This window comes from Onychostoma macrolepis, chromosome 14 (genome assembly GCF_012432095.1).
Source record: "Onychostoma macrolepis isolate SWU-2019 chromosome 14, ASM1243209v1, whole genome shotgun sequence".
NCBI lineage: Eukaryota > Metazoa > Chordata > Actinopteri > Cypriniformes > Cyprinidae > Onychostoma > Onychostoma macrolepis.
Genome location: NC_081168.1, coordinates 16,790,311 through 16,812,946, shown reverse-complemented (window position 1 = coordinate 16,812,946; position 22,636 = coordinate 16,790,311). Strand labels below are relative to the sequence as shown.

Below are 22,636 nucleotides of genomic sequence, written 5' to 3'. Positions count from 1 at the left end.
CACTCAATCAATCAATCAATCAATCAATCAATCAAACATCTCTCATTTTCTGTAGCTTGCCTTCCATTAGCTATCTAATAAACCTGCCCATTGTGTAATACGAATATTGTTGACTCTTTCACAGATTTCTTTGTTTCTCTTTTGTAAGTCACTTTGCATAAATTTACATTTTTAGCATTTTAACTAATAATAATAATAATTTATTATTATTATTATTTTAACATTTTCATTTATTTTAGTAATTGCCTGTATAGGTGTACTCTATCTCTAATCCCAGATTGCAGAGCGTCCCCTACAGCCGAAAGTAATAAAAGTTTCCTGACAGCTAAACTGAATGACAGTTGCCCCTCGCTATCACGGACACCGGGTAACTCTTATCCGCATGAGTTTATGATCAGCAGTCATTCGCAAGTGTTTTTTTTTTTCTTTTCCCGGCGCGTTTTTGTGACGTCATTCGGAGCTGCGCAACAGACGCGCTGAGTTTGTTATGACACATATTTTGTAACAGGGTAAACCAGAGTGGTATTTGTTTGTCCACACTCAACCTGGAAAACCACGGGAAGCACTTGACCAGAGTCACGGCCGCACAATAAGCTCCATACATGTTTCCAGCCTGTAGATATTCCCTCCAAGGTACTGTCACACTTTCACTGACGTGTAGCCAATACGCTAACAAACGTTGTAAACCTTTGATTCTACACACCTGAGAGTATATATATTGTCCTACTAAGTTGTTATTAACCATGTTTAGACGAATTATGCGTTTAACTGTAGGTTTATCCGTTTAGCTAGCAAACAGTATCTTGCAGCTGTTTAAGTCAAAGGGAAAGTAGGGTAAAGGTCACTCGAATATCTGTCAGTGTATGTGTCCTTGTGTCTGAGAGATGAATACTTAATAACGCGTTCATGCATTAAATATATACATGAAACTGTTTTTTTTTGTAAGCAAACAAGTAGTGCTTACAAGTCTGCTTGCCTCTTTTAACAGAGTAAGTTACCTTAGTTGGCCTGTTACTTAAGGGAGGATTTTGTAACAGCTTATCCTGTTATATAAAGTTGATCCATTTAGTTTGGAGCAACTTTATTGATATACTTACATGCACTATAGACAGTATATATACACAGTGTGTTTGTAATACTAAACTTTTTGTTAATCCGATATGAAGTTAATATGTAGCTGTATGAGAATGATCTTGTCTGTGTTTTGTGTGACCTAATTGTTTTGACTTTTTTGTTTTTGCAGCACGGAGGTGTGTAGGTGCACTGAAGGCGGTTCAAGCGGAGCATGTCGCTCCTCAGGTGTACTCCACACGGAGTTCCTCCTCCACTGTGCCACGAATTACCACACATTACACAGTGTGCCCCAGAGATAAGGACCCACGATGGGAAGGTCAGTTCTGTGCTACATTGTTATTTCATCACTTTATCCTCTTTAGAGGTGAGAGCCAACACATTTTGATTGGATAGGACAGAGAGAAATTCAGATTCTGGATTTTATTTACAGCAAAACCTGGTAATTTACAAGAGAATGAGTGCGTGTATTTGTGTATAGTATACAAATAATAAATAATTATCCATGTGTATGTGATATGTAGCATGAGATAAGAACTATATTATATTTAATGTATGTATTCATAGTAAATATTATAAATGACACTTACATTATTTATGTATATATCTATATCTATCTATCTATCTATCTATCTATCTATCTATATATATATATATATATATATATATATATATATGATTTATAATATTAAATACCATACCACTCCATATCAGATTAACTCCCTCTATTTCCATTTTCAAGTCTGCTGTAATGACATACTTATTCTCACTGTCCTTCAATGTTCCTTTGACCACTGGTTTGATCTTTTTTCTTTACACTATTCTTTTGTGTGTGTTTTGCACTTCTTGTAGTTTGATTTCTGAATTTCACTTAGGTCAGCATTGATTTTTGAAATGTGCTTCATAAATAAATATTGCTTTGCACTGTAGATATTTTTAATTGACTTGTTAAAAAAAAAAAATATATATATATATAATGAACTTGTTACTGAAAGTTGTACTGTAAAATATTTGCTTTTCAAGACTTTACTGAACTTCAGAATAACTAAAGGATAGCCTGTCTGACTAAATATAGCATGTCACTGAAAATCATCAGCTTGCTTAGACTGATTTGACTCTCATTTACATTTAATATGTATAAATTATAAATTAGCTGCTATTTATCTCTACATTAATACCCATTATATTAGCCATTGGTAGCTGAGTTGACATTTCATAAACCTTGTATTTTTAGACTAAATCCAGAATTAGATTTTGCATTTAACGGCACTGGGTGATTTTTGTATCACAAAACAGGCTCAGATAATTGTCAGCGACTCTGTGATTGTCTGTTTTCATATGTTCAGGGGTGGAAATGGAGCGCTTCGCTGATGAGGCAGACGTTGTCATCGTTGGTGGCGGTCCAGCCGGCCTGTCAGCAGCCATCCGGCTGAAGCAGCTGGCCAGTCAGCATGAGAAGGAGCTGCGGGTTTGTGTGGTGGAGAAGGCATCTCAGATCGGAGCTCACACGTTATCTGGAGCCTGTCTAGAGCCCACTGCACTCAGTGAGCTTATTCCAGACTGGAAGGAGAGAGGGGTACAAACAAACACACACATGCAATTCTTTACCCCACTTAGGATCTGTTAACACACAACAAAGACTATTGTAAATACTATATTCCTATTTTACATAATTCATAATCAAAAATAGCTGTAAAAATATGGGAAATATGTTGGCATTCTGATTTACTGTCATGTTATTGATAAGCATTTTCTGATTGTGTTGACACACGAACCAATGATGACCATGACACTGGTTTTGATTCATGTCTAACAGGCTCCACTGAACACTCCAGTTACAGAGGACAAGTTTTCCATTTTGACAGAAAAATACCGCATTCCTGTTCCAATATTACCAGGTAGGTTATTGCTATTGCATAAGGCCATTTTGGAGAGTTATAGAACTTCACACAATGAGAATTACATAATGGAAGAAAAAAAAAAGGTCTACTTGTGTCGCAGTGTTCTGAGTGGTTTTGTAACCTATACAAACTTTTAAAGCTTTTTAAGACTGGTTCAGTTACATGAATGCATTTAAATGCAATTTGTGAACACAGGACTTCCAATGAATAACCATGGAAACTACCTAGTTCGTCTGGGGCATTTTGTGCGCTGGCTTGGGGAGCAGGCGGAGGAGATGGGAGTGGAGCTGTATCCAGGCTACGCAGCAGCTGAGGTCAGAATGCCTTCCTTATCTGAACACATTTATTAATGATGCAATTAACCATTATTTTAATTAGACCTTCTTTCTGTACTTGTAATTTGTATTGTGAGCGATGTGCTGTACTTATTAAAGCTCTGGATTGGTAACCAAAAGGTTGTAGGTTCAAGCCCCACGAGATGATTAGCACACTATAACCTGGAATTTATTTAACTTCAGGACTGCTGTTTCTGTAGTAAGCATGGTTCCCACGGTCATAGAAAATTTGGAAATAAATTTTCAAAATATTAAAATTGGAATTTTAAAATAGTTCATCACAAATGTCATGGAAATGTATACAATTTTAAAAGGTCATAGAAATTTATGTGATGTAAACATTTCTGTAGTTCCTCCTTAGATTGCCTTGAAATGACACTCTACGAGTGCATTTTCTATTAAATTATTTAAAAAAAAAATAGTAATCAAAAACAACTGAAAAATCATGGAATAAAGAAAGTTAATTGGTTAAGAGGCAGGGAAATGCATAATACATTCTGTAAGTTGCTGTTGATAAAAGTTAAAAAAAACGTCACATGATGAGATATGAAGTTGTAATCTTGAGACTCAAAAATGTTCAGTTATGACATCACATGAATTCCTATGGTGAGTCACAATTACAAGATAAAAAGTTAGTGACATTACTTTTGTCACATTACAGTTGACAAACTCTTGTCAACCTGTCTTTTTCGCTCTCTCTCTCTCTCTTTTTTTTTTTTTACACAGGTGCTGTTTCATGAGGACGGAAGCGTGAAGGGAATTGCAACCAATGATGTTGGCATTGCTAAAGATGGCTCTCCAAAGGTTTTATATGTCAATATACCTTCCAGTGCAGAATATGCAAATGCCCTAAATACACATGCACCATTTAAAACACATTTTTTATTTTTATATAAGAATAATTATAATCTAAAACCGTCTGCTGAATGTTCACACCAAGGCCAAATGACTTCTGTGAACTACAGTGAACGATTGCAGTGAGAAAAAATAAAAGGGTAACTGTGGGCAAAGTGATTCTGCTATGCAGATGGCATATTGTGTTCTATTACCACCACATTTCAATCTGTTGAACTCCCCCAGGATGTGTTTGAGAGAGGCATGGAGCTCCACGCTAAGGTCACTTTGTTTGGTGAAGGCTGTCACGGACACTTGGCCAAGCAACTCTACAAGCAGTTTAATCTCAGGGAGAACTGTGAACCGCAGACATACGCTATCGGTCTCAAAGAGGTACAAAACCCCTCTTGCTTTGATGCTTTAAACTTGCATAAATATTTCTATGTTCAATTTGATGTCGCTGTTTCCCTTTAAGTGACAACGTTTGTAGTGAAATCAGCTAGTTCATTTTCATGTTTGGAGTCATTGCTTTCATTTAAAAGCTTGATGCAATTTTTATGAACTGATGAATACAAAACAAAACATAAAACAGTGCTTTCTTCTAGCTTTGGGTCATTGATGAGAAGAAGTGGCACCCAGGACGGGCAGAGCACTCGGTTGGCTGGCCTCTAAACAGGAACACGTACGGAGGCTCCTTCCTGTACCACCTCAATGAGGGAGAACCATTGGTGGCCCTGGGATTTGTTGTAAGTCATCTTATTCCTGAACATTTTGGGTGGAACTCTGATTGAAGTGTTTCATTGGATTTGCAAAAGTCCTCTTTGAAGCCTTAATCTTAAAGCAGAATGTTCTGGATTGATGTCTTTGTCAGGATGCTTTGATCTGTATAGATATTATTGACCTCTTTCATCATGTTCTTTCATGAGCTAAAACGAGTGTGAAAAGGCTTTCAACTTTTGAAGTTGTTCCTGGTCAGGGTCTGTCATGAGGACATTCACTCATCCTGTTGATAATGTAGCATATCAAAATGACATTTTTTTTTTCCAATCACTTTTTAAAGAGGCATTTCACGGAATGCTTGTGATTCATAGAAAATAGTCTCAATTCCAGACGTCTTGAGGAGTTCGGCAGTGATGACGGGCTATTATCCAATGTCGTCATGGCCCGGGATGGTACTCAGTCTGATTGGTCACAGTTGTGTGGAGATACAGTGCAGCATTTGATTGACAGAACTAAATCAAATCTCATGATTGCTCTGAATTGTTTGTCCCTTAAATACAGTTCATTTGCTTGCTGAGCTGTTAGCACAGGCATTGCAATTTTGAGATACGCTGTGTGAAAATACATTACTGTTCAAAAGTCTGGGGTCAGTAAGATTTTCTTTTTTCTTTTAAAGAAGTAATACTTTTATTCAGCAAAGATGACAGTAAGACAATCATAGTGTTACAAAAGGCTTTTATTTTAAGTAATTTTATATTCATCAAAGAATCCTAAAAAAAAGGTCTCACGGTTTCCACAAAAAATATTAAGTAGCTCAACTGTTTTCAACAATAATAATAATAATAAAAAATGTTTCTTGAGCACCAAAACGGCAATATTAGAATGATTTCTGAAGGATCATGTGCCATCATAGGAATAAATTACAATTATTACTGTATTTTTACAAACATTTGACAAACATTAAAAAAAATTTCCCAACCTCAGCCATTGGATTAGTAGGGTATTTGGGCCAGATCAAATTGGGGCTCATCTTAGCTGGCGACAGTAAGCAAGGAGGGTGGAGCTTTGCAAACAGTCAGCGCAGTTATTCTATTATGGTCATCTGCAGATATGTTTGTGTGTGTCTCCTCAGGTAGGTTTGGACTACACTAATCCCTATCTGAGCCCGTTCAGGGAATTCCAGCGTTGGAAACATCACCCCTCTGTAATGTCAACCTTGGAGGGTGGCAACAGGATAGCATATGGAGCCAGAGCCCTCAATGAAGGAGGTGTCCAGGCATGTCAGCGACTTGAAATTCTCAATGTATATATTCTTCTGTTTTCTCTTGATGAACTTCTCTCATTTGTGATCTCCCCTTCAGTCGATTCCTAAACTGACCTTCCCAGGTGGCATGCTGATAGGGTGCAGTCCAGGCTTCATGAACGTGCCCAAGATCAAAGGCACACACACAGCCATGAAGAGTGGCATGCTGGCGGCCGAGAGTGCCTTCAGCAAAATCACAGATGAGAATCTGCAGTCAGAAACAGCAGGTAGCAATCCCAGACATCTTTGCAAATTAGCTGAAGTGTAACTCACAGGGCAGTATATTAAAGGTGTCCATGTATCCTAGACAGAGAATGTTTTTATGTTCTTTTTGCACTCTGTTAGGTCTTTATATTCCTGAATATGAAGAAGCTTTTAAAAAGTCCTGGATCTGGAAGGAGTTGTATTCTGTGAGGAACATCAGACCATCTTTCCATAGCTATTTTGGTCTCTACGGAGGGATGGTGTACACCGGGATATTCTACTGGATTTTGAGAGGAAAAGAACCATGGACTCTAAAGCATAATGGTAAGAACAAAGAAACACGTTATGAAATGTTTGCTTGTTTATAACAAATGCTTTTCATTTAAATCAAACATTGCAAATAGATGCAAATTCTGAGCTATAAAGTCAGTGCAGTGTATTTATATTTATTTTATTTAATAGATGGTATATGCACATGAATTAATGAATTACACTGAAGAGTTGAATTAATGTCATTAATGTCCATTAACGAGTGAATTTTAGTCCTTTCTGATGCTTCTATAGATGGAAAATGCTGGGCGAAATCAGTTTCAAATTGGGTTTTTATCTGCTGGAAAAAAGGTGTTGTTTGAAAAGTACTATTTACAATTACATACTGTATATTAACTCTGAGAAAGAACTAGAAGGGCATGCAATCAGACATTTGAAATAAAATAAATACTGCCAAATGCTAAGTGAATGAATGTAAATAGTCTTTTCCTTCCAAAAGATTTGAAATGCCCAAGGCAACATGGGTTTTTAGACTATATTATTCATAGTTTGTGTTGTTCCTTATCAATATCACTTTTGTTGAAAAACAAATGTTACAATATTGTCCGAAACCTTACTTTGTCCAAAAAATTTTAAACTTTCGGAGGTTTCTAATTCCTATTTAACACAACGTAGTAGCAAGTAAACAACGTAAGCACAACTTGAGCACAATTGTATATTCTTCTTTGTTCTCATTTCTGAATTCATTTCAGAGTTTTGTCTCATTTCAGATTCACCTGCTAAATGTAACGAACTAACTGTGGTTAGCCAGAGGGCCCCTTCCTGGCTGAGCAGGCAGTTCTTAGACAGAATTAGCTTCGGTGTGGGCCAGACTGCATGCTAATAGTCAGACATGTTGCTATGCAAGGCTACTACTCGGTTCACTACAGCAGTGGGCACTTGACATCTGTTACAATTCATTTGTATCTTTATTTCTAAACAAATTAATTTACTGTAGGTTTAGACTCTGCTCAGCTGAAGCCGGCTAAGGACTGTACAACCATCGAGTATCCGAAGCCCGATGGGAAGATCAGCTTTGATCTGTTGTCATCTGTAGCCTTGAGCGGGACCAATCATGAGCATGACCAGCCGCCCCATCTGACGCTGAAAGATGACAGTGTTCCCGTGGCCCAAAACCTTGGGATTTACGACGGCCCTGAGCAGAGGTTCTGTCCTGCTGGTATGTAACTAATGCTCTTAGCGTTTCTGCTGCATTTAGGAATAGAGACTCAACCTTTTAGATGCACCTGACAATACAATATCAACGAGCTTAACATGCTTGAGGCTGATGAAAACATCTGGTGAACAAGCTGCTAGTGTTTAGACATTTTGTCCCTGCTGTCCCACAGGTGTATACGAATATGTTCCTGTGGAGACGGGCGATGGCATGAGATTACAGATCAACGCACAGAACTGCGTCCACTGTAAGACCTGTGATATCAAAGACCCTAGCCAGAACATCAACTGGGTTGTGCCTGAAGGCAGTGGAGGACCAGCCTACAACGGCATGTGATTTCAGTATTACATATCGTTTTTATTATTGGGCACATCGCACAAGTTCAGAATCACTTTACTTAACTTTCAGGGCTAAAGCTTTTAAAGACTTGAGAGTCCTTCTGATGTGCCTAAGGTGCAGAAAGTCCTCATATCATGTCTGATATGAGCTTGAAGTGTAATTACATAAAGTGGCTTTGCATATTTCAGGTTTGATCTAATTGTAACATTTGGAAGAAATTTATATACAACGTCCGTCAAAGGAATGTGTCAAAAGACAAAGGATCATGTTGGAATAACAACCAGTGGACGTTTTAGCTCACCATGATGCGGTTAACTGTAAACTGACAGTTTTGTATATATTGTCAAAGTTGGTAACTGTAACTGGTAGAAATAAATTAATTATTCCATTCTGTTGGTATGTTTTATAGAACTGCAAACACAAAAATCCCTGAAAATATCAACTGTTTTATTTCACACAACTGACAAGACTGAATCTCATTTCATCAAAAGAAAAAAAAAAAAGGTTTTTTAGCCACCATTTGAAAAATGAACCCAGAAACAAACAATGTTATTTGCCTATTCTTTCTTGAACAGTAATCAATGCAAGACGTCTTTAGATCAGCTTACTAAAAATGCACAAACTTTTTTCATTCACTCACAGACAAATCGTTTAATATAACACAGCAGACAAAATGAAATCTCTTTCCAAATTGGACATTTCATATTTATCCTAACTGAAAGACTCCAAGGCCTTTTTTTTCCCAGCGTGAGACTAAAACTCTAAGACACAAGTGCTATGTAAGTGAACATATGCAGGTAGGTCGGTGTGGAGTGAGGTCACTGCAGTTTCCGTTATGCAAACATTTTGGCATAAATCTTCTTTTCCTTCTCTTTCTCTTCCTTCACTTGCTGCTTCACTTTCAGCATTTCATTTCCAATCGCTGAAACCAGAGAAAGGAAAATGTTAAACCAATTATTCACAAATCACAAGATTTTTTTTAAAACCAAATTCAAGATTTGTAAAGAGATGTTTAACCTTTGTCATCTGGTGCAATCTCCTGTGCTTTCTTAAGATCAATCTGCAGTTTAAAAACAGAAAAGATGAGTGCTCTTAAGAAATAAACTGTCATCTAAATTGGGAGCAATTTTCTTTTTTTTTTTGTAAGACTGATTCATTTATACTTTTAACATCGTCTTTTTCTGCATTCAGTAATTGGAGTGATTATCTCTGACAAAAGCAAAGCCCTCAGACCTAGAGAATATGCAGTTTACTAACGAATTAAGCTGTTTTCCTGAATAACAGGTAATGTTAACTAGTTCTAAATTAAACTGTAAAACATTCATAATGCATCCTTTTTTGAAGCATGAAAGTGCCATATCAGTTTCCACCTGCATGGAAAGGAACAAAAACAGTACATCCTTCATAATTTCTCCTTTTGTGCTCCATGGAAGAAATAGTCATCAAGAACGACATGAGGGTGAGTAAACGATCCCAGAAATTCATTGTTTTCTTTGAGGCACTTAGTGCAGTGGTTCTCAAACTATTTGTTGTTGAATTAACAGTTGTCTTTAGGCTGATTAGCTACAGTATATGCAAAAACTGAGAGCAACTGTTTAGGTACATTTCAGATATTTGAAGTGGGCTGCACTGTTTGTTTGACAAAACGTTTGGGAACCACTGATTTATAGTGAGATGAATGTGTATTTCTGTCCATGTAGTGTTGGTACCATGGCCTTGTTGAATTCTTTAAGTCCCTGCCAGGCCTGAGCTTTCCTGAACAACGCTTTAGTGTTTGACTGGTTAAGCTCCAGGGCCTGAGGAGAAAAAAACCACAACTATGTTATAATACATAAAACATTACAATCACCCCACGAATAAGGAGAAAATACACTTTTACAGGCCATTTCATGAAATCTGAATCCATTTAAACTGTTCCCTAAATAGAGAGACTGGTGGTCTATAAATGGTAGCGGCTGTGACAAGGTTATTTCAAGAGCGGTGAATAGCTGAGGTACGTCATTATAAAACATCAAGGCTTCTTATGTCCTGTAACCCAGATGCAACTGGACACCATTCAGTCGGTCCCATGTTACCTCATCACAGCACTCGATAGCTTCCTGCCAGAGTTTCAGTTTGAGTTTGCAGGCGGCCGTGTTGAGAATGCAGCTCAGGGCCGTGGGCTCCAGCTTTTTTTGGGCACTATCATCTAAGGTGCTGCCGCAAGTCTCTAGATACCTGTGGACCAAAACAACCTTTGCTGGGTTACAGTGATGCATACAGACATGTTGCAGTCACAGTGTTGTCCAACAACGCTCACTTTAGATTACACAGTTAGAAATCTTGCATATCAAACAGGTACTTACGGAAATGTCATCATAACATAAGACATTTTGAGGACAGAAACCTCAGCTATAACAGCATGGTTAAAAATGTTTGACAAATTGAAATCAAGTGTGAAAAGCTGTCTCCTTAATGTCACGGTGCAAGCGTAAAGCAATAATGGGGCTTAATGGCTAGACTAGACAAGTGTTCACCTGAGAGCTTTTGAATATTTTTCGATGGCCGACTGCCAGTTCTGAGCCTTGAACAAGTTATTCCCGATGTTTTTCACATCCTCTGCCACAGACAAGACTTTGTTTGTCTAGAAAGAGAACATCAAATAAAGACTTGATTGATTGATCAAAGTGATTCTGGATTTTATAGAGCAGGTGATATATGAATATATGTGTATATGCAAGTGAAGATGCAGAAATATAATGACATCTTTAAAGTCCATGTCAGAGTCCTCAGGGAAGTCTGGGTATGTGTCTCCTGAGCCGTCATTAGGTGCGATGCCCCAGTCATCACCTGCTTTATGTTCTCCACATTCAGCAATGATGCAGGGCTAAGAGAGAGAGAGATGACAGTAACAATCAATCTAAATATTCAGTTGTTCACTGGAATAAGGAAAATACTTAATTTCCTTACTGAGGAGAAAAATGGTCACACACAATGTCTTCTTTCAAAACATTAATTCATCACACTTAGCTAGTTCACCCGTGCAGAACATGTGCCAGACTGAATTTCATGACTGTTAAATCTTGATTAGGGTGACTAAATTAGAGGTCGACCGATTCTTCGGTTTTGCCGATTAATCGGCACCGATAGTTGATTTTGCCGCAACTATCCGTTATCGGCAAAAATCCATGCCGATAGTTTTCCTGTTTGCAACCATTGCTGGAGTGGTTGAGAAGGGTCCGCTAGCATTATACAGTACGAGAGCGGTCTCTAGAGGCGGAAATCACTGACAGCACGTGTTGTTTATTTTGACACGTGCGCGCTGCACAGAGCGGGAAACTCCAGACTCGCATTTAAATGCAGCCGACAGAAAATCCTGCCACGGAACAGAGTGCCATTCACATAGTTTTCTATTAAATTACATTATATTTGTCCCAAACATTATGACTTCACCCTAGGCTATAAATTATGTATTGTGCATTTTTCAGCAAAACGTTTGTCTTTCTGTGGCTCTAATAAAGTCTGTATTCATATAGAGAGCTGTAATAGATCGCGATTTCTCTTTCCGCTTGCTCTGTTTTTTTAAACACCGAACTTCAAACTCATTTATGCCACATTGTTCATTCTTGAAGCAAACTTATGTCCATTTGGGGATTAAATAAATTGTTTTAGACCGCCCCTCGAATTGAACGCAAAGCGTCTGGTGTGTGTGTGTGTGTGATACCTCTGAGTTCTCCTAGACGCAGCGCTGTGCTTTTTTTCCCCCGGTGTGTGACTAACTTTTTTTTATTTTTATTATTAGATAATTATCAAGTGTTAAAAAATAGAAGCATATAAAGTAAGTACACATACAATATTCATATGCATGTAATTTTAATGCTATGGCCTTGTGTAGATATTTAAAGATGGCCATCTTTAAGCATGATTGTTGAAATTAAATGGTAATACTTAACAATAAGAGTCCATTTGTAACATTAATGAAAACTGTAGAAGTATTGTTCCTTGTTAGAGTGTGTTAATTTCAACATTCACTATTAGCAACTAATAGGCTACATTTTTAAAATTTTAAAGTTTCTTCTTTTAACATTAGCAAACTATGAAATAACTTTAATGATCAATATAGTAAATAATATTAATATTTTTATTCAATAACAATGTATGGTTCAGTACTGTTACTGTTTTTAACTTTTTTTTTTTTTTAAATAGTAAAGCACTAGCTTTCTTTCAGTATCCATTTTGAAAACTATCGGTTGATTAATCGGCATCGGCCAGTGTGGTCCAACCTAGCTATCGGTATCGGTATCGGTATCGGTAAAATCCACTATCGGTCGACCTCTAGACTAAATGACTGTAAAAGAAGGATCTCGGAAATAGCTGTCCTTCAGGACCAGTTAAGATCTCTGTCCCTTTATAGTTCCAAGCATGAAACAGTTGTCGCAATGCCATGATGCATTTAAGAAGTAAAAGATGTTTGTGTGTTTTTAATGTGGTCACCTTTACGGGATTGTCATCCTTTGTTTCCATCCCCTCCAGCATTTTCACCACCCCCATTCCCTTCAGCACCAGGCCAAAGACAACATGTTTGTCGTCCAGGTGCGGTGTGGGAACCGTGGTTATAAAGAACTGTGAGCCGTTCGTGTTAGGGCCAGCATTCGCCATGCTGAGAAGCCCCTCTCTGTCATGCTGGGGGGGAAACCAGAGCGAAAGACCACCGGATTAATAAAGCACCACTTCATTTGACAAGAAAAACAGAAGCTTTATCTGCGTCTCATTTTTTCGTCAGAGCAGACACCAGGAAATTAGTGGATGCCTCAGGGAGATAGATCAAGTGCTGTATTTGGTTTATTTAATCTCATAGCAATTACACAGACTGGTGGCTTTGATTAATTAGAGGGGGAAAAAAATCACAAAAAAATGAACATTCTGTCAGTGAATATGTGCATTAAACAAGGTTTGACATCCGTTGGGGAGGGGTCGTGTGACCAGAATCTTATCATGATTTCTAAAATTTTCAAGAGTAGCGTTAATTACTTCTTTTGTGCTAAAGGAACAAAATGCCATCTTATTTTTGGGTGAAATACCCTTTATTGCAAAGCAGCTCTGTGGTACCTTGTAGTAAAAGTTTTCATCCTCAAACTTGTCCCCATAGATGCTCTCTCCTCCGGTTCCATTCTGATTAGAAAAATCTCCACCCTGGATCATAAATTTCTTGATGACTGAGGGGTACAAAAATAAGTACAAATGATCACACATGAATGATTACTGAATAAGATTTTGATTAAATGTTTCACAGTGGATTTCCAGTTGTATGTCAGGTGCCAATTGTTATAGTTTTACTTTTAAATTATTATACTTGATATATTAAGGTCTAATAAAAAAAAAAAAAAAAAAGTACTTTTACAAATTATACTCTAGCAAGCATGAAATGAAATTAAAAAGTTTAGAGATTGGCATTACAGAGGAAGAAAGTATATATTATATAGTAATTTCCATAAATTTTCCAGGCCTAGAAATGACAATTGCCTGATTCCTCTGTGTGAACCTCGCGCATTAGATCATTACATGCGTCTCCATGGAAACGGGAGGTCAGGACACTCACTGCGGTGGAATGGACAGCCCTTGAAGTGCAGCGGTTTTCCGGTGCTTTTACCGATCCCTTTATCGCCGGTACAAAGAGCACGGAAATTCTCTGCTGTTTTCGGGACCACATCAGCAAAGAGCTCAAACACTATACGGCCAGCTGCAAAGAGATAAAAACAGCAGGAATAAATCATCAGATTGTTTAACTGATCTTTAGTTATGCATGATATATTACATATTTTTACTGATTTTTTTTTTTTTTTTTTTTTACATTTTATTTCAATCCCTATGACCTTTTTTGTACATAATTTGATATGCCAATCTGACCATACTGAGTCAGCTTTACAGAATAAAAACAAAGTCTACTGTTTAATTTCCAAAGGAGTTACTGTAACAGAAGAGTAGAAATGTGCAGTGCTGTTATCGTTTCTCTTATTTATTGCCTTTTTTTAGTTTGTATTTTTGTCATTTAATACTAATACTACTGGCAAAGAAATATTTTTGTAGGGAATATTGCTGAAACATGTGAAACGAAGTAACACCTGTAATATTTCTCATACAAGTAAACCGTATGATTTCAGGCTTGAAGAATGCGACATTAATATTTTAACCCATTTGAAGGGGACATAAAATGCACAACAGTGACTCGCAAACAGTACTGCATTTTACTGCCAGAATTACTGTCAAATTAACACAGATTTTCTAAATAGCTGTATCAGTGGTTGAGTTCAGTGCATCTATTTCCGTCTCTTTCTTCTGTGCAGATACAGGCATGTGGCAGAACGCAGCAGCATGCAGTCATTCAGAAAAAGCCTTTCTAAAGAAAAATAAAAGATCCTGACCTCTTTCACCACCGATATCTACGTCAAAGAATACCCGAGGGTTGTCTGCGTTTCCAGGCTTGGCCACAGGAGTTGGGTTTGACATTTTCTTTGATTTTGATTGAGAAAAGGGTTCTAGTTGAATGGACGGTCACTGGAATATTCTGTGAAAGGAAAGCGCTAGTGAAGTTGTAACTGAAGCATAAGTGAGCGTGTAGCGCCCTCTACTGCTCTGGAGGCTAGTACACGGATTCGCTGCACTGCTTTGTTCTTCTTCTTCTTTTACTGCACTGCTTTGTTTGAAAAAATATCTCCTATATGTGACCTTGGACCACAAAACCAGTCATAAGGGTCAGTTTTTGAAATTGAGATTTATACATCATCTGAAAGCTGAATAAATAATGTTAGGATAGGACAATATCTGGCAGAGATAAAACTATTTGAAAATCTGGAAAAAAATCGAAATATTGAAGAAAACCGCCTTTAAAGTTGTCTAAATTAAGTCCTTAGCAATGCATATTGCTGATCAAAAATTAAGTTTTTATATTTTTACGGTAGGAAATTTACAAAATATCGTAATGGAACATGATCTTTACTTAATATACTAATGATTTTTGGCATAAAAGAAAAATCGATTGTCAATATATTGTTGGGTATTGCTATACCTGTATACCTGCTACTTATGACTGGTTTTGTGGTAAAGGGTGACATAATCTATTTATAGTCAAATATTTCTGAAAACATTTCAAAATCAGGCAAGAGACTTTCCATATTTCACCTCCTTCGAGATCAAAAGCACAGTATTGTGCTCATATTTCCTTTCACAATCATGTTAACTTCATTTTAGTATCACTGAGATGAAAACATTTTTTATTAAATAACCATAGCAAAACAAAATAAATTAATTGTTTGAACCTACTGTTGCAACCTGCATTGTGTGCTTTATTAGACATCATTTAAATTTAATACAGTTACTAAACAATTAATGGTTTTTGCCATTTTCTGAATTAACAGATTTTTCTGTTTTCATTAGAAAAGACCCATTTTGCTCAAAGACAATAATGCAATATTGTACCTAATCGTTTGAAAAAATGCAGTCTAGGTTTCCCTGAAGAAGGCAATACTTTAGAGGTCAAACCATACTCTCAAAAACGTAATGAAAAAGTGAGAATTACAGCTGAACAAGGTTGCGTCTGTTCATCTCAAGATACTGGAAACGGCTGGAGTGGGTTGTGTACTATTATTAACTGGGATTGACCACTGATAGAGACGGGATCACATATAAACCTCTTTTAGCTGCAGGATTATTGCTTTCTAGTTCCTATCGACTGTCTGAATCTACAGTGACCCTTGTTAAGAGGATTTGATCTCTATGTTATTGAGACTTTACAAGCTGCTGACAATTTAAACCACAGAGATACGAGGTAAACAGCAAAGTGAATGAAGTAAACTGCTTTATTTCTGTACCTTTTGTTTGCATTAATTTGAGACTAAATATTCTGTGTACTACCCACAAACATAATAACTGAATGTATTAAAACCCTCCTTTTTCCAGCTGATAACATGGAGGCAAATGAACCAAGAAATGAACAGTACAGCAAAAAAAGATGCATTTAATGTGGTTTTATAAGAGTTGACAAAATATTATATGGATAATAAATTGTTTAATGATCACAAACCAACATTCAAGAATCAGTCAGCTTATAGGCCTCATGTCATATTTCAGAGCTGATCCATATCCGTGAAAAAGTAATGCCATCTGGTTGTGCTTTCTCAATATGGATTGACTGTTTTTACTGCAGAAGAACAATGAGAAAATGTTGAGTGAAGTACTTCAACATTACACACTGATTAGACAATGAATTCCAGTTTATTCTTAATATAACAATCAGGCATTGAGGTTATACAGGGTTCAGAGTGTGTATCATTTGTTTATATCACACCTGGTTAAGCGGGAACTGTTTGTTGTCGTCCTCGCTGTAGGTATCATATTCACTGTGGTTCCAAGCAAGCTTCCCGCAGGTCAGTTGTTTGTCCTGAAACTGGGACTGATTCTGCCTGTGTGCAGAGTGTTGAATTATTGATTACTAGAGGAGAAAAGCTTCCTCTCCATCCACTCTACCCATTTCCTGCCAGTGAAACCCATCACCATCTAGAGTAACAGGGGGAGCTGGAGGTAATCTAACCCTTCCCTCCCTGGTTACTGGTAGCTCACCATGGGCTGCGAGTCACTTCGTCCTGCACGGCTGATTGAAATCTGTCAAACTGATACAAAAGAAAAAAAAGTATTTTATAATTCAGACACATACAGGTGCATCTCAATAAATTAGAATGTCGTGAAAAGGTTCATTTTTTTTTCTTGTAAGTTATTTCAAAAAGTGAAACTTTCATATATTTTAGATCCATTGCATGTAAAGTAAAACATTTCAAAAGTTTTTTTTTGTTTGTTTTAATTTTAATGATTAGAGCTTACAGCTCATGAAAGTCAAAAATCAGTATCTCAAAATATTAGAATATTTACATTTGAGTTTCAATTAATGACCATCCCTACAGTATAAATTCCGGGTGTCTCTTGTTCTTTGAAACCACAATAATGGAAAAGACTGCTGACTTGGCAATGATCCAGAAGACGAACATTGACACCCTCCACAAAGAGGGTAAGTCACAGAAGGTCATTACTGAAAGGTGTGGCTGTTTACAGAGTGCTGTATCAAAGCATATTAAATGCAAAGTTGACTGGAAGGAAGAATTTGGGTAGGAAAAGGTGCACAAGCAACAGGGATGACCGCAAGCTTGAGAATACTGTCAAGCAAAGCTGATTCAAACACTTGTGAGAGCTTCACAAGGAGTGAACTGAAGCTGGAGTCAGTGCATCAAGAGTCACCACGCTCAGACGTCTTCAGGAAAAGGGCTACCAAGCCACTTCTGAACCAGAGACAACGTCAGAAGCATCTTACCTGGGCTGTGGAGAAAAAGAACTGGACAGTGGTCCAAAGTCCTCTTTTCAGATGAAAGTCAATTTTACATTTCATTTGGAAATCAAGGTCCCAGAGTCTGAAGGAAGAGTGGAGAGGCACAGAATCCATGTTGATTGAAGTCCAGTGTGAAGTTTCCACAGTCAGTGATGATTTGGGCTGCCATGTCATCTGCTGGTGTTGGTCCACTGTGTTTTCTGAAGTCCACAGTCAATGCAGCCATCTACCAGGAGATTTTAGAGCACTTCATGCTTCCTTCTGCTGACAAGCTTTATGGAGATGCTGATTTCATTTTCCAGCAGGACTTGGCACCTGCCCACACTGCCAAAGGTACCAAAAGCTGGTTCAATGACCATGGTGTTACTGTGCTTGATTGGCCAGCAAACTCACCAGACCTGAACCCCATAGAGAATCTGTGGGGTATTGTCAAGAGGAAGATGAGAGACACCAGACCCAACAATGCAGATGACCTGAAGGCCGCTATCAAAGCAACCTGGGCTTCCATACCACCTCAGCAGTGCCACAAACTGATCACCTCCATGCCACGCCGAATTGAGGCAGTAATTAAAGCAAAAGGAGCCCCTACCAAGTATTGAGTACATATACAGTAAATTAACATACTTTCCAGAAGGCCAACAATTCACTAAAAATGTTTTTTTTTTTTATTAGTCTTATGAAGTATTCTAATTTGTTGAGATAGTGAATTGGTGGGTTTTTGTTAAATGTGAGCCAAAATCATCACAATTAAAAGAACCAAAGACTTAAACTACTTCAGTCTGTGTGCACTGAATTTATTTAATACACAAGTTTCACAATTTGAGTTGAATTACTGAAATAAATGAACTTTTCCACAACATTCTAATTTATTGAGATGCACCTGTACAATATGGCAAAACAATCAAAGCAGTCTTTGCAGATTTGTAAAAAAAACATGTTAAACAAATACATAAAGTTATAATCTGATCCAAGAATAGACACTGAGATGCATATGACGTTCATGGGTCGTATAGCCTAAGGCAAATTCTCATTTTGGGGCAGTTTAATTAACAGCAACCATATTGTTTAGGACTGATTTATTTGATTACAAAATACAATTAAATATTGTAATAATGTGAAATCTTATTACAGTTTAAAACAACTGTTTTCTATTTTAATATATTTTAAAATGCTGATTATTCCTGTGATGGAAAAGCTGAATTTTGTCACATGCAGAGGATTACATAATCAGATTCCAAAAACTAAGTACTTGTATACTCGTAATCCGACTAAAGTTACTTTTTTTATTGATTACACGATTACATATTATTCATAAAAGAGCAATAAATTATTCATAATTTTTTAATGCTCCCTAATTCCTCTTTTTCATCTTTTAAATGTTCCTTTCTAAAATAACCTACACATGACGTGGGGGAAATCAAATCAAATATTTCATTTTTTAGTAAGTGAATGATGTTGTTTTAAAAAGATTTATTTTAATTTGACTTTATTTTTTATTTTTTATATGATTTAATTAATTATGAGCTTTTAATGAAACTTAAACCCCCCCTGCAGTTCCTTTACGAACCCCGGTTTGGGAAACCTTGATGTAATGTCATGTTTAATGCACTTTGTGTTGTTAATAAAAATGAATAACAATTAATACATTTTCTTTCTCTTTGTATTTTCCTATCAATATAGTACATTGATTTAAATCAATCATAAACGAGTTAGGTCAAAAGTAATCTAAAAGTATTTAAAAAGTAGTCTGATTATATTACCTGTGTAATGTAATGGATTACATCACTAACTAGCCAAAATTTTGGTCATGTAATTTGTAATCAGTTACAGATTACAGTTTGTAAGTAATCTACCCAGCTGTGGTCACGTGATCCTTTGCAGCTCAAGAATCATTTGGAAAATGTGATACAACTTACTGATCCCAAAACTTTGAAAAGTATTGTTTATTTATGTCTACAAATAGGCCTATAGCTAATTAGGAAAAATGTGGTTAGTTGTTTCACTTTTTACACCAATGTTTCACATGGGTTTATTTTTTAAAGTCAGTTTCACATATTGACTTGGCTACAAAAATGAACATATTCACTCTCTCTATATATACAATTTATTTAACACAGTGACAATATGTGTCACTTGACATATCTTTTGACCGAAATAAATTGTAAGTAAACATATGGCCTATATAATAACCTCATATTGATTGTTGTTGACAGTTGGCCTGTTGAGTGCAGTGGAGTACTGCAGACCCCAGCCCACTTCTCCAACATAGCAGTGTTTCGGTAACGGCGGGGTCGCGTCTGGTGCAGACCGGAAGAGGTAGTTGAGATCACTCGTGGCATCTGGAGATAACGGGCCGATTCCAATGCTGCGCGGGAAATAGTCCAACCTGGGACGGAAATCTCCAATGCCGTCTGGACCTAGATAGCACCAGAAAAAGATCAATTGATTCACATTCGTTAACTTACTAAAGATTAAATAAAGTGTCCCACTAAGATAAACGTTCGTTACCTGTGAATAGTATTCGCTGTCCAGACGAGCTCTGAGTTTCCCTGTCTGCTTGAGAAGCTGTAGTGTCCTGTTGTACTCTCTTCATCACCTTCACTTTGTTTAAGCTACCTTGGTCTTAAAACTGTTGCCAGATATTTGAGATATCAGTAAGCGCATCTCAGTGACTGTAAAACAAGCCCTGGGCAGAAGGTCACTCACTCACGCGCCGTTGCCATGGAGCGGTTGGTCTCCACGGAACCAGTTTAGTCGGGTTGTATTTTGCTATTTATATGGATTATTTAGTAAACTAAAGTCAGTAAACACGGATTTTATTTAGTACATTTGAAACAATACATCTGATGTAGCCTGTAGTTTTCTTATTGACATCAGTGATAAATACATAAATTAATTAAAATACAATTGGTAATAATAGCCTAAATAAATAGCCTACAAACAAATAAACAAGCAAGCAGACAAAAGACTGATTAATTGAAAAAGGAATAAATGAAGGACTTCACAGTAGCTATATTTAAATTATAGTGTCTAAATCTATAAGCAAACAATAAAAATGAATAAACAAAATACACACATAAATAAAATGCACAAATAAATAAATGGGTTTGAATGCATGAGCTGATAAAATGTACACTTTCAATGCAATAAAAGTTGCTTTGGATATTAGCATCTAACGCAGAAATGTAATGTAAGGTTTGACGTTAACTGTTTATAAATGCGAAGACAGTGTTTGTAGAAGGAAACCACTTTTCAAAGCACATCAGCAGAATATTTGATGTTTAAAACCATGTATTTAAACCGGTTTGCTTTTGTTGATATAAAAATAAGGCTTTACTCGAGTCTCAGATAACTGATTTCTATCATCATGGAAGTGTCATATTATTACTGATTTTTTCAAGGCACTATTTTGTTTTTTTAGACAGTGCAGAAATTGTCTAGATTTCATGAACATTCATGAATCACATGACCAGAGCTGTTTAATTCCATTTTCCCCCTCTGTGTAAAACCTGCTACAGTAAAGAGAAGGCTACCATGTTTGCCACATTTAATATGAAAAGGCTTTATTATGATTATATTATCAATCATAAATACAGATAAACATGACAGTGGCCATAAAACAAAGCTTCATTTCGAATAAGTAAGAGATGGATTTACATGATGTAATATAACAAATTAAAGAACAAATAAATATAGGGCTACATTACATTTTTGGATGATCATTGTCTTTCCTAGTTTGCAGTACCGTCTTCAGCCAGTGGATGGAGACAAAGCACTATGTGTTGTGGGTAGGTTGTTCTGTGGGCGCATTATTGTGCTGAATGGACTCGCCCATGAAACCTCTTGAGGCGGTCGGTCACCATGGTGGTGGCTTACAACAGCGAGCCCAGACGGCAGACCATCCGTCGCGTTTAGACGCTAAAACACTATTTATAAATGCTGCCTTTGACCCTCCGCTGCTTTGCAAATGGCTTAAAATTGACAATCACCCAACGCATGGATTGCACATTGTTTTAAAATGGAAAACTGAAGAAGATGGAATAGCGAGCAGGAGACAAACGGAATGCTGAAAAATGCACTCGTCTGCGTAAAACACAGACGTACCGCTTGCCTGCAAAAACCCTTTCATTAACACTAAATCGCCTGTCAAGTCACAGCTGAAGCTTCAGCGGCTGGAATAGGAAAAGCAGACTGTCTGGTTTTGTAGGATTGGGACGAGGGACAGTAAGAGAGCTCCTGGCTTAGGCTGTGGCCTGGGGACAGGCTCTTCTCTGCAGTTGCTGCTGTATAAAAACGTTTTTGTACCACTAAAAAGCCACTTGTGAGATTTGCTTTGGATTATTTGACTTAACAGTTGTGCGCGATTGTTTTGAAAACCATGGCGTCCTACGTGGATAACAGTTTTCGACAGGCGGTGATGGTGAATCCTTCAGACAGGACGCAACAGGTCAGAAGACAGTCTTTTAAATCATTTATTATGTGCACTGGTGGCTGTTAAATGTTACAGTATGCTGCGTTACTGCTGTTAGTATCACGTGCATGATGTGCTTTTCTTTCACAGTGTTGACAGTGCAACAGTTTTTAAGTTTGTATAGCTTAGGATAAGCAGTGCAATGAAATAAAATAGTATGGATTAATATGCACATATGTATAGACTTGTCCCCAATCAGCTTACAATGCAGGCACGTATTTTCTCTTCACTATTTTTGCAGTCTATTACGTAAACATGAAGCAAACGTTTCTAAACTTTACGTTTTTCACAGCCTTTTCAGCTAGGTTTTGCGTCGGAAACAGTTTAACAGTACATGAAGCAGTGCTACTGTGTGATGTGAGACAGAACTGACTTTTAGTTATAGGTTTTAAGTGCAAAATATTGTTCTATTATGCTTTGATAGGCGTTGCGATGACATTTTGCCTGCTCTGTTTAGTCTCCGCCCTTTTACGTGGCTCAGCCGGTGACCGAAAAGCTGTATTATGTTTTCTGCAGGGCTGTCGATATATGTAAGAGTCGAAATGTATTTGAAGTTCAGTTTGTGTTCCCCCGTCTGTGATGATTTGGAGAAACTACGAAAAATAATCGATACTAAAGAG

The 22,636-nt window shown here is 37.2% G+C and overlaps 4 protein-coding genes across 13 annotated transcripts in view; 2 read left to right on the top strand and 2 right to left on the bottom strand.

The window, feature by feature from the left end:
- Positions 1-429: 429 nt before the first annotated feature.
- etfdh (electron transfer flavoprotein dehydrogenase) lies at positions 430-8,499 on the top strand. The gene is made up of 13 exons (XM_058798176.1): positions 430-633; positions 1,244-1,390; positions 2,418-2,647; positions 2,888-2,969; positions 3,168-3,286; positions 4,034-4,111; positions 4,388-4,534; positions 4,747-4,887; positions 5,994-6,137; positions 6,223-6,391; positions 6,510-6,692; positions 7,636-7,857; positions 8,027-8,499. The coding sequence occupies exons 1-13, from the start codon at positions 603-605 to the stop codon at positions 8,188-8,190; spliced, it is 1,857 nt and encodes a 618-aa protein (XP_058654159.1). The 5' UTR covers positions 430-602; the 3' UTR covers positions 8,191-8,499.
- A 184-nt stretch (positions 8,500-8,683) lies between these two features.
- ppid (peptidylprolyl isomerase D) lies at positions 8,684-14,772 on the bottom strand. The gene is made up of 10 exons (XM_058798177.1): positions 14,595-14,772; positions 13,772-13,912; positions 13,282-13,388; positions 12,667-12,855; positions 10,937-11,059; positions 10,710-10,816; positions 10,269-10,410; positions 9,903-9,989; positions 9,211-9,253; positions 8,684-9,115 (listed from the first exon to the last, which is right to left on the bottom strand). Exons 1-10 carry the CDS (start codon positions 14,677-14,679, stop codon positions 9,027-9,029), a joined length of 1,113 nt encoding a protein of 370 aa, XP_058654160.1. The 5' UTR covers positions 14,680-14,772; the 3' UTR covers positions 8,684-9,026.
- Positions 14,773-15,775: 1,003 nt separating this feature from the next.
- Positions 15,776-20,276, bottom strand: LOC131553615 (uncharacterized protein C4orf45). The gene is made up of 5 exons (XM_058798400.1): positions 20,054-20,276; positions 19,736-19,962; positions 16,789-16,838; positions 16,517-16,631; positions 15,776-16,369 (listed from the first exon to the last, which is right to left on the bottom strand). The coding sequence occupies exons 1-5, from the start codon at positions 20,136-20,138 to the stop codon at positions 16,367-16,369; spliced, it is 480 nt and encodes a 159-aa protein (XP_058654383.1). The 5' UTR covers positions 20,139-20,276; the 3' UTR covers positions 15,776-16,366.
- A 1,076-nt stretch (positions 20,277-21,352) lies between these two features.
- Positions 21,353-22,636, top strand: part of rapgef2b (Rap guanine nucleotide exchange factor 2b) — a 135,774-nt gene continuing 134,490 nt past the window's right edge. For 7 of the 10 annotated variants that reach the window (XM_058797256.1, XM_058797259.1, XM_058797255.1 and 4 more), the window contains exon 1: positions 21,353-21,992. In XM_058797256.1, the coding sequence (XP_058653239.1) occupies positions 21,924-21,992 (69 nt within the window). In that variant the 5' untranslated portion in view covers positions 21,353-21,923. The remainder of the gene's footprint in view (positions 21,993-22,636) is intronic. The other 3 variants (XM_058797263.1, XM_058797262.1, XM_058797261.1) reach the window with 1 other exon arrangement.

Coding starts and splice junctions, on each gene's coding strand:
- LOC131553615 (XM_058798400.1), bottom strand. CDS start 20,138: ATGAAGAGAGTACAACAGGACACTACAGCTTCTCAAGCAGACAGGGAA. Junction 19,963..20,053: donor ACAGCGAATACTATTCACAG/GTAACGAACGTT, acceptor GGTGCTATCTAG/GTCCAGACGGCATTGGAGAT. Junction 16,839..19,735: donor TCAACAACAATCAATATGAG/GTTATTATATAG, acceptor CTTTTGTATCAG/TTTGACAGATTTCAATCAGC.
- ppid (XM_058798177.1), bottom strand. CDS start 14,679: ATGTCAAACCCAACTCCTGTGGCCAAGCCTGGAAACGCAGACAACCCT. Junction 13,389..13,771: donor GGGCTGTCCATTCCACCGCA/GTGAGTGTCCTG, acceptor TGTACCCCTCAG/TCATCAAGAAATTTATGATC. Junction 11,060..12,666: donor AGGATGACAATCCCGTAAAG/GTGACCACATTA, acceptor TCTCTCTCTTAG/CCCTGCATCATTGCTGAATG.
- etfdh (XM_058798176.1), top strand. CDS start 603: ATGTTTCCAGCCTGTAGATATTCCCTCCAAG. Junction 1,391..2,417: donor TAAGGACCCACGATGGGAAG/GTCAGTTCTGTG, acceptor TCATATGTTCAG/GGGTGGAAATGGAGCGCTTC. Junction 4,888..5,993: donor TGGTGGCCCTGGGATTTGTT/GTAAGTCATCTT, acceptor GTGTCTCCTCAG/GTAGGTTTGGACTACACTAA.